This window comes from Ailuropoda melanoleuca, chromosome 4 (assembly GCF_002007445.2).
Source record: "Ailuropoda melanoleuca isolate Jingjing chromosome 4, ASM200744v2, whole genome shotgun sequence".
Taxonomy (NCBI): domain Eukaryota; kingdom Metazoa; phylum Chordata; class Mammalia; order Carnivora; family Ursidae; genus Ailuropoda; species Ailuropoda melanoleuca.
Window position 1 is genome coordinate 110350145 of NC_048221.1, and position 11520 is coordinate 110361664.

The following is an 11520-nucleotide window of genomic DNA, read 5'->3' on the forward strand; positions in this document are numbered from 1 at the left end:
AAAAAAAAAAAAAGGAGTTTGGATGACAGAGGTTATGCCTCTGTCAAAACTCAGTGAATACACACTTAAGGTTTGTGTATTTCATTGCATGTAAAGTTTACATCAAAAGAAAAAATGAAACGGGGGCGCGTGAGTGGCACAGTGGTTAAGCGTCTGCCTTCGGCTCAGGGCGTGATCCCGGCGTTATGGGATCGAGTCCTGTGTTGGACTCTGCTCTACCCCTCCCCCCACGCATGCGGGCTGTCTTTCTCTCTTTTTCTCTAAAAATGAATAAATAAAATCTTTAAAAAATAAACTCCAGTCAATGATATGCATTTTGAAGTTAGTAGAGGGAAGTGTACTTCCTCTTTAAAAAAAAGATTCCTAGATGGATAGAGAGGTGAATAGGTGATAAACAAGTATAAAATAAATGTAAATGAATTTGCTCCATGTTTGAAATTTTTCATAAAAAATGTTGATGAAAAAAGATGAGAAGATAGTACACAGAGGGAGACTTACCTTTACCTCACATAGCATAGTAACTGGCCTTATGATTTGTCTAGCCTTTGTTAGGGTGGGAGGGTGAGGGGTAGGACTGGTTAGTACTAAAGGCATCTGCTACCCCTTTGGAGCCTCTGTAAACCTCTGAGTCATTCCCTGATGTGCCTTCTACCACAAGGGACCCGTCGAGTGACCGGTGGTAGCCAGCGATTGCGGTGGTCGTCTGGTACCTACAGGAAGGGGCATGTTTTACGTCTTACCTCAGGGTACAATAATATGTAACCGAAACAAAGTTTCATAAAACTATACTTTGCACTCTGATATTTTCTGTTCCAATTTCTGGAAAAAATGTCAGTTTTGATCCACTAATGGGTTAAGAACTGACAGTTTGAAAAATGCTGTTCTAACACATAAACCATGGAGACCGGAAGATTGACATATATCACTTAATATTCATGGCGAACATCGCCATAAAAATCCTCAGCATTTTCAGATATTCCGTAGAGCTTCAAAGCCCAAGAGACCCGGGTTTCATTACGTGTGCCACCGCAACCTCTTAGTTGTGTGACCTTGGCAAAGATGTTTAACTTTCTAGCCTCAGTTCCATCATCTGGAAAATGGGGACATGAGGGGAAATACACACTTCATCGGGTTCTGGAAAAGGACTAAATGAAGTGGTGTCTGTAAAGTGCTTCGCACAGTGCCCAACGGAAAGACTTCAATAAGTGGTAGCTATTTTTATTAGCCATGAATTCATGAACTTCTGTGTTTGGGCCTCGAAAGAAATCAGAATGGGCTGCCAAGGAATATGGTGTCCCTCAGTATCTCCTGAGTTCTCTTTTCCTGTTTGTTTTTAGTAGAAGTAACCTCGGGGAGCACCCGACTGTTGGCTGCAGCCCTGAGTAAAACAGTCCTTGGTTCTGTAGCAGTTGTCAGTGGTGGCTTTGGTGAGAGTGCCATTTGGAAACATGGGGCGTTTTGGCAGGCTCTGTCGTGTTTGTTGTTGGAGACTGCTTTGGCATAGTCCTAGGTGAAAGAGGGATGCCTGGGGTGTCTCACTGATTCATCCCTTTGGCATGGAATTCTGGATGAACCACATCTGACTTGGGGGGGTGGGCAGGAATAGCCCGGAGGGCCTCATTACCGAGGAGTTTACCTCTTTGAAATTCCCTTACCGAGGGATTACTCTGCACCATTTGGATTTCCTCTTTTTTAATCTGAACAACTTTGGCTGCTGATGGAAATAATTAGACAGAACATGTTCTGGTATTTTTGGCACCATTAGACTTTTTGCTCTTCTTAATTTAATAGAATCTTCGGGTTCTATTGCTGGGAGAGCCCTTACAAGATCCATGCGAGCGCGCCGCCCAACAGGCCCCTTCGGAGCAGGGGCGGCAGCAGCCTTGGGCATCGGCTGGGTGCAGTGCTCTCACTCCGTCTGGCTGGGGAGGAGACGGACACTGTAGCTGGAGAACTGGTGCATTGTAACCACAGCCGGTCTAAGAAAATGATGACCGTCACTACCGTGTGCTGCTGCAAATGCTGTTGAGTGTGCGTCGCACTGCTTACTGTATTTACCAGTTGATCACCTAGGACAGCATCCAATTTAGATATCTCAGCGGCTTAATATAACAAAGATGTATTTGTTGCTCACGTATCCTGTCCAGTCTGAGTCAGGGTGGGGAATGTCTGTCTTTCTCCGTACGGACACTCAGGGGCTTGGGCTGATAGGGGCCCCAACCATCTTGTAGCCATTTAGGACCCATGCCTTCCAGGTTGCCATGGCAGGGAAGAGAATTAGCATTCACCCTTCTGTGCTTTTGCCCAGAAGTGATAGAGTCATTTTGCTCTGGCTCATTGGTCTGAACTGGTCGTATGACCCTGCTTCTCTGCAGGGGTGCTGGAAATGTGGGGGAGCCTATGGAATATTTGATGAGCATTACCAAGGAGAAGTCGTATGTGGTAGTCTATTTGTTAAAACTATATATTGAAAAAAAATGCAGCTTCCTATTCTCTAGGTCTACCAAGTTTCTTTACCAGCCCACTTTCCTAAGCTTCCAGATTACTGATGGCCTGGTGGGGACAGGGCAGCTGCTGCCAACCACGGGCTAATGGGATTCGTGAGCAGAGCAGCAGATAATACAGTAGAGAAGTAATGGGGGCAGCCGTGACTTCATCTGCTGACTTGGTGTGGTTACTTTGTGTGGTAGGCTGGAAAACACTCCCCTCTCTGCCCCAAACATAGCAGGTCCCAATCCCTGGAACCAGCGGGTGTCCTTATATGGCAGAAGGGGTTTTGCAGATGTGATTAAATTAAGGATCTTGAGATGGGGGTTTATCCCGGCGTAGCCCAGTGGACCCTAAATGCCATCACATGTATCCTCATAAGAAGGAAGCAGAGTATTTGACACTGTGACAGAAGAGGAGGAGGCAGACTAGGGTGATACTGCGACAAGCCAAACAATGCCCACAGCCACCAGAAGCTGGAAGAGGCGAGGAGTGGATTCTCCCCTCGAGCCTCTGAAGGGATTGTGGCCCAGGAACTGGGGAATGGGGCAAGAGTGAGAATTTTCTTTCTGTACTCTCTTTTTTTCACCTTTTAAATTTAAACCATGTGAATGTACTACCTATTCAGTAAATAAATAAAATTAACCTTTACAGCCCTGCCAACCCTATAGTAGGGGAACATGGTTCAGTTTATTTATTCAAGGCTTTATTTATATCAAGGCTTCCCAAACCGTGTGCTGCGATTTAATTTCCTCAGCCTTGGGGAGTGGAGGCCAGAGCCAGGGTAGCCAGAGCGCCCCCGGCTGGTGTCCTCGACTTCAAGAATACTACCCCTGCTGCCAGTGTGCTATGTAAATATTCTTATTTTCCATGCGTGCAGTGATGTAGAAAGGTTGGTAAAAACTGCTCTAGGTGAAATGTGGCCTTATATTTTAAAATACATGTTCCATAAAAATAGCTATGGAAAACAAACAAACCAACCAGCTGGGTCCTTGGGGAAGAATCTAGTGATTATTTCACTCCAGTGCAAGAGTCCTCAGCCTTTTTTCCCCAGTGACCCTTGTGAGGATGGTCATGACCTGGCGCTGGCCCGGGGAGGCTACTTGCGCTCCTGCCAGACCCCCAAACCTGGCTCAGCCTTAGTGTTTCCCACACGAGCCCACAGGAAAAGAAAGCAAGGTAACATGTTAGGAAATGATCTTGAGTTCACTTTTATTTACCAAGAAATAAATCACTGAAAACTTGGGTATGACCACTGTCAGAACAGTTATTCTGACCCACCTCATAACTGACATCACAGTTGAGAACCGCTGTCCTCACAGAGGAAGGAGCATTTCATATTGTGGCTTGCTGCATCACAGGTCATTTTATTTATTTTATTTTATTTTTTTTAAAGATTTTATTTATTTATTTGGCAGAGAGAAAGACAGCCAGTGAGAGGGAACACAAGCAGGGGGAGTGGGAGACGAAGAAGCAGGCTCCCAGCGGAGGAGCCCGATGCGGGGCTCGATCCCAGGACTCTGGGATCACGCCCTGAGCCAAAGGCAGCCGCTTAACAACTGAGCCACCCAGGCGCCCCCTCAAAGGTCATTTTAAAACCCAAATAAGAGATCAGTTTTTAAAAGATTAGTGACAGGGCAAAAAAAAAAAAAGTAGTGGTATTACATGCAGTATATAAATAGAAACTGTATCAAGTTCAATTTTCATTTGCACTGTAATATCTGTTGTTCTGTTGTGTCCTGGTGGGTCTGATGATGTTGGTAATGGTGTCTGTTCTTTATGTTTTCTGGAAAAAGTAACTGAAGTCGTTTGTCGGTGTAGTACTATCTGAAGATATCTAAGAGCTGTTAAAATGCTTAAAAATAAAAGGATCAACTCTCCCTTTGTTCTCTCGACAGGATAATTGAAGCTATCTGCATAGGTTGGTTCACTGCAGAGTGCATCGTGAGGTTCATCGTCTCCAAAAACAAGTGTGAGTTTGTCAAGAGACCCCTGAACATCATTGATTTACTGGCAATCACACCGTATTACATCTCCGTGTTAATGACAGTGTTTACGGGCGAGAACTCTCAACTCCAGAGGGCTGGAGTCACCTTGAGGGTGCTTAGAATGATGAGGATTTTTTGGGTGATTAAGCTTGCCCGTCACTTCATTGGTCTCCAGACACTTGGTTTGACTCTCAAACGATGTTACCGAGAGATGGTTATGTTACTCGTCTTCATTTGTGTTGCCATGGCAATCTTTAGTGCACTTTCTCAGCTTCTTGAACATGGGTTGGACCTGGAAACATCCAACAAGGACTTCGCCAGCATCCCTGCTGCCTGCTGGTGGGTGATTATCTCTATGACTACAGTTGGCTATGGAGATATGTATCCTATCACCATGCCTGGAAGAATTCTTGGAGGAGTTTGTGTTGTCAGTGGGATTGTTCTCTTGGCACTACCTATCACTTTTATCTACCATAGCTTCGTGCAGTGTTATCATGAGCTCAAGTTTAGATCAGCTAGATATAGTAGAAGCCTCTCTGCTGAGTTCCTCAATTAACGCATTGCAAATCGATTCTTGCCTACACTTCCTTTGATAGAAAGAGTTGACGCTACTTCCTATTCGTCCTGCGTGTCTTGCTGGGTGAGCACTGCAGCAGTCCTGTCATGTTGGTAGGGGAAAAATTATCCTTCCCAGCTGAAGGGATGAAAGAATTTCCTTATAATGGAGTAAATAGGATTGACACTTCAAAGGAAAAGTAATAACTCCTAGAATAAATTTTAGGATCTTATTTTATTTAGGCTTGTCTCCTCCTTGCCTTGAACAATTACACTTTTTGTGTTTGTTTTAAAGTATATTATTTGAACATTTTAAAACTGAAAGGTACTATTTTCCAAATGTTTTTCCATCTTATGAATTCAGAAGAAGCTTGGAAGTTACAGTGTTTTTTGTTGGAGAGTAACATTTTCATTTCTAAATGTTTTATAATCTCTCATATCAATGTCAGAAGTATCCTGGAAACATATGTCACACGCAGGAACTGTTTAACAAATACTTTCAAAATTTGGCCAAATTTTAAACTGTATAATGGAGCTAGATACAAGCAAGGATAGTATTTGAAAAACTTTTCCAGCATATTTCTCAATTCCCTGATTTATTTTTGTTTCTATTATTCATCTTATCATACAGCTTCATGGAAACTTGAGCATGTTTTCTTTTTTTCCATTTTGGATTTCTTTTATGTCTTTACTGAAATGACTCAACAGAGTATTTCAGAATGAGGAGAGCTTGTATTGTTTAGCGTTTTATTGGAGTTCATTTTATTTAAATTCATTGCTGTTACTAGGTGATAATTGTCCTAACATTCAGATGTCCAAACAAGAATATTTCCAATGTAAAAATGATAATAGAAATAGTTTGATATTACAACCCATATTTATCTTTTCTGCTCTTAATTTTTTTCCGTGGGTTTAATAAGACTTACCAGGTGAAAGGATGTTTATGTAGCCTTTTTATACCAAAGTCCTACTTAGATGTTGTCACTGGATTATCATAAAAAGAGAAATTAAATATTTCCTTAGTCTTGGTTGCTATGTGGCTAAGCCAGTTTTAAGCCAGCTAAAAACAATGAATACATAATTGTTTGATCTGAGCTTCACCATTTTGAATTGCAGCTACACTAAAACTTCTTATACCAATATTGAACAATATGCCACATTAATCTGGGTAGATTATTAGGACTAGATAATATAAAACTGATGACGATTTAGTGCTAAATTTTAGCAATATGAATTAAGATTTTGCTTTCTTCACCAATTGCCATAAAGAAGTCAGTATATAAACACAAAAAATTAAAGTCATAGATTCACAAATAGTTTAATGTTGTACACTGTAATTTAATGGGAGTGTAGAAGGCGGGTAGAGAAGGGATGGGACCTGGATATATTTATCAAAGAACAGAAATGTTCATTAAAAGAATATTAGCCATCATCTAGTTCAGACCTTAATTAGTACAGGTAGACAATCAGGGCAAGAGAGGATATGACTGTGGAGGAATTAGGGCCAAAACCTGGATCCCTAGAAACCTACCTATCCAGCAGCTTTTTTTTTTTTTTTTAAGAGATTTATTTATTTATTTGAGAGACAGAGAGAGAGAGAGCACGAGGTGGGGAGGCGCTGAGGGAAAGAGAGAATCTTAGGCAGACTCTGTGCTGAGCCTGGAGCCTCTCTCGACCCTGAGATCAGGACCTGAGCTGAAACTGAGGGTCGAAAGCTTAACTGACTCAACCACCCAGGGGCCCCACCAGCAGCTTATTCTCAACACACGTCTGGGGTTTGAGAAAAGCCTCGAGAAGCCACACTTCTTTGGCGTTGCCATTGCTGGGCTAATAATAGCAAAACCGTTCCTTTTTCTTAATTTCTGAGTTTATGTGATATTTTGGCCATTAAAAGAATCTCACCCCGTCTTTTTTACTACTGCACACTGGTATGCTACTTAATATACACTCAAAAGTAATTGTTATTTATTGTATATTTATTGTATTTTACTATATTTGAAATACATGGCATGGATTTATTTTTTTCTTACCTGTTTTGATTAAGGCTTTGTGATTCATGCAAATAATAGGCAGATGTTAGCATCCCCATATTACTAATACAAATATGGTGGTCATCCATATTGCTGGCTCTGGGCAAGGCTTCATGGGAGTCGGTCTTACGTTCCCAAGGAAATTATAAGCATCTCGAGGGCGGGGACCTGCTTTTCCTGCACACCCCTTCATACCCCACAGTGTTTGTGACAGATTTGGGCACAGGCTATTGTTGACTTATTCGAGGGGGAGAAATCTCTGTGTGAAGAGGCAAGGAGAAGCACAGCCAGATGTGTACTTGTGAAGCACACGTGTGAACACACACACACACACACAGGCTCCGAGGCTGCCCTTCAGTAACAAGAAATCTCTTGTTGGCGATGCCAGACTAAGGACTTCTAATGACTAATTCTAATGACAGCTCAGCTCCCCATTTACTAAGAATGATGATGAGAAATGATAGAGTAGTTCATTCATGAGTTAAAAAAATAGATTGTGGATGTTGTCATTTTCTAGGAACAGAGGCATTTTTCTCTCAACTTACCCTGAATGCTACTGCCTTAAAAAAAATCACTTGGTAGGACTTTTTTTTTTTTCGTTTGAGAGAGAGAGAAAGAGAACGTGAGGTGGGGAGAGGCAGAGGGAGAGAGAATCTTAAGCAGGCTCCACACCCAGCGCGGAGCCCGATACAGGGCTCCATCTCACAACCCTGAGATCATGACCTGAGCCAAAATAAAAAATCGGACGCTTAACCGACTGAGTCACCCAGGTGCCCTGGGACTGCTTCTTTAGTTGTGCTTTTAGACATTTCTCATAATTCCGTCGTCATGGCACAAATACTTTCATTAGGATCTGCATGAGTACCAGTGAGTCAGATGTTATCCTAAATTATTAGGATGCCTGCTGAGGAAAGAGGAAGTCCAAACGTTTGTTCTGATTTTACCACACATGAGATTGTGACTTAATCTTCCATATAACTTGTCTTTTATCCTCTAAAATGGTGTTTTTTCAGATTAAAGATATAAATTACAGAATATATTTAAAAGTGAACATACTCTTCACAATTCAAGGCCTTATTTATCTTTTTCTTTTATGGTACCATTGTTCTTGTGGGTTGCTCGTTGAAACTAGCCATTTGCATTTGCTTTGCACTTGGGTTTTGTAGCTACGTGTAACCACACATAAGTTCTTACTTTCTTAAAAATGTAGAAATATATTCTTTCACAGTGGCTGTCAGCAAATCAAAGTAATACTCTGTTTTTAAATTTTTGTCCGGATGTCTTGCCTAGGTCTCTGGTGACCTGGGAGGCGGGGAAGATGGGGTTACGTTGGATATTTGTGTTAGAAGGATTTCCTTTGTTGGCTTTATATTTTCAAAAAGCAGCTGATTTTTCCTCTTTGCTAAAGAAATGAAAAATAAAAAACTGAAACCTCCTAGTTATGCTTCACTGTTAAGCTTCTGTAACTCCAAACTTAGCACATAGCTTCACAAAATATTTCTAGAGCTCTCTGATCCTATGCAGGTGTACAATCACTTACGGTATGCAATATACAATCTGAACAAATATGGTGTAAATATGACAATAGGGCCTTAGTAAATTAGAACTAAAGGGCCCTGGAGACCTCTGGTCTCCTTGCCCCCTTCCTTTGCCCTTGATCTTGGCCATATGTCAGCAGCCAGCAGATGTGCTCCCTCCTGGTGGCTTGTGATTTACCTCTCATCCTGATTTGCCTGGGACTCTCTTCATTTTAGCACTGAAAGTCCCCCATCCAGGGAAATCCCTTCACCTCGGGTGAACTGGGGCAGCTGGTCGCTGTAGTTTCAGGTCAGGCCCCAGAAACCTGGTTTCCAGACTTTCTGTTCAGTAGTCTTTGACGTACTCGTGTTTTGTTTTATAACATCAGAAAGCATGAAGGATTTCTTCTTTAAATATTTTCTTTGGGGCTTCGGAGCCCTTTCTTATAGGTCAAATAAAGAGCAAATGTTCCTTTGAGATACCCTGGATGTCAGGAAGGATGGCTTGGGTCCAGTGCATAGGGAACTCAGACTTCTGGTGAAGTTTTTAAATTGCAGAACTTTATGGTTGTACATTCTCGTATATACAAGTAAGTGCAGTTCATAGCCATCATTGCATTATTTAGAGGGCCAGATTGGGAAGTGTCATAGCTGAATAGGGAGTAACGTGGGTTGACGCTTTTGTGGAATGCTCTTTCTTCTTTTCTTTCTTTCTTTTTTTTTTTTTAAAGTAAGCTCTAGGCCCAGTGTGGGGCTTGAACTCATGACCCTGAGGTCAAAGCGTCGTCTGCTCCGGCCCACTGAACCAGCAGGGCACCCCTTTCATGGGATGTTCTGTGAACATTCCAGTTTGGTCAGGGAAGGTGGCCGACACTTCTCTCTTGATTCGGCATGCTTTTATGTGGTGTTTTGCTTCCTGCTCTTCCAGACCCATCTGCTCCCCGAGAACTGGGCCTGTCAGCTCTGCCTCACGCTGTGGAGTCTTCCAAAGACTTGTGAAAGAAATGTCGTCTACCAGTGTGATTACATTGTCCCTTTCTGTGATTAACTTTTTGTTTTTTCCTTTTCCCCACGTAGGCCTAAACTTCCAGATTTTTCCAGTTTTTATCAAACATCCCCAATAAGTACTTACACGTTAGGCCATTAGCTTAATCGCCAGTTGATTAGTGACTGGAACTTGATAACCTGCATTTATGCTATAACTTAAAACAAATTTTAAGTAGCTTTGGTGAGAATCCTTTGATTGAACACTCAACTGAGTATAGTGAAAGCATAAATGACATTTAGTGGATGAAAGCCTGAGGGAGTAAATGTTTGGATCTCACCTACCAGAACTAAGTAATGCTGTGTCACTTATAGCCAAAGAAGTGATCTTGCTTTATTTATGCAACGTTGTTTTAAAGCTGAAATTAAAATTTCACATACTCTTGTATATTAGGGTGTTTTGTTTTTAAAGAAAGGACACAAGTAATGACAGGTGTTTTTGCTGTATTAATAGACAATGATTTGTTCAACTTCCATATTGCTTTTTAACTGTATGCTACAAGCTTGATCTTGCAGCTCTGTTGGAATCCCATGCTTTCCTTCTCTACAGTGCAGAGGGCAGGAGAATTTCACGTTTTTAGGGGAGATCAGCATTTGAGTTAAAAATCCTGAACTCTGATACAAGAGGTGTGTGTGGGGGTGTGTGGCCATAGCTATACATATATTTATTTTGTCTTACTGTTTTAGCCATAGCCAATCTTTTGTATGAAACACTTGAAGGTAAAAAGGCAAAATCAAGAAATGGATGTGAGGCTTAGCTTTCAGATTCAAGTGAAAGGCTGTTTTTTTCGTAGGACAGAATTGGAAAGTTTCGATTTTTTGCTTTGAGATAAACTGCCTAACTTCTTATCTGTATTTTTATTCAGTTTTTCTTATCGTTTGGAAGGTTTTAAACTAAATAGTATCAGTCATAGTTGTAAATGAGAAAAATGGGTCATGGTCCCCTTCTTGATAAGATTCGTTTTATAATAATTTAAGGGAAATGACCTTTTATTAACTCTTCCATGCAACTCAGTTGAAAAAGATCAGGTAGAAGTTGAGCAAAACATGTATGTTTGTGTCTTCTTCTTCTTCTTTTTTTGTTTAGGTCTTTTTCTTAAATACATTTTTTAAAAAATTTATGCACCTTTATGTGCTTCAGCGCAAGAGAGAGGTAGGAACGCTGTAGCATGCAAGAAGTAATTAGCCGCATCCTGCTTTTTGTAATAAATAGGTTTCCCAGCATTTGTATGGGAAGAAAGTTGATAAACTTCATTGTATTTCATATATACAATAATGGATGCATACAGGTACTCAACTGTGGAATCCTTTTAACCCGTGAGTCAACCTTCTTTTGTGTTATTATCCCCCAACATATCTCTTAAGAAGGGCACACCTGCATAGGAATCAGAATCAGATCAAATGACTGAAAAGCTACCACCTGTGAAGTCAGATTTGAGGAATTATAACATTTGACTTAATAATGAGGATTTTTATCAGCCAATGAAATATGAGGTGGTCCTAGCAATGCATATTTTAAAAATTGAGATATAATTCATATAATGTAAAATATATGATTCCAAAGAGTACAATTCTGTGATTTTATATACTCCTGGAGCTATGCAGCCATCACCACTCTCTAACTCCAGAACATTTTCATGGACCCCATACTCGATAGCAGTCACTCCCCATCCCCCCCGCCCCCACCTATCCCCTGGTAACCGCTCATCTCCTTTCTGTCTTTATATATAGTTTTGTTTATTCTGAACATTTCACATAAATGGAAACCTGTGGCCTTTTGTGTCTGGCTTCTTTCCCTTAGCGTAATGTTCTCAGGGTTCATCCATGTTGTAGCACGAATCAGTACTTCCGTTGTTTATTGTGAAGCATGTTTCTTTTCTGTGGGACACCACATTTTGT

General features: G+C 41.2%; 1 protein-coding gene across 2 annotated transcripts in view; it reads left to right on the forward strand.

Moving 5' to 3' along the window:
* The window catches only part of KCNG3 (potassium voltage-gated channel modifier subfamily G member 3), a 55083-nt gene extending 43808 nt beyond the window's left edge, over nucleotides 1–11275 (forward strand). For both annotated transcript variants that reach the window (XM_034659595.1, XM_034659596.1), the window contains exon 2: nucleotides 4386–11275. In XM_034659595.1, coding sequence (XP_034515486.1) covers nucleotides 4386–5031 — 646 coding nt within the window. In that variant the 3' untranslated portion in view covers nucleotides 5032–11275. The remainder of the gene's footprint in view (nucleotides 1–4385) is intronic.
* The last annotated feature ends 245 nt before the right edge of the window (nucleotides 11276–11520 follow it).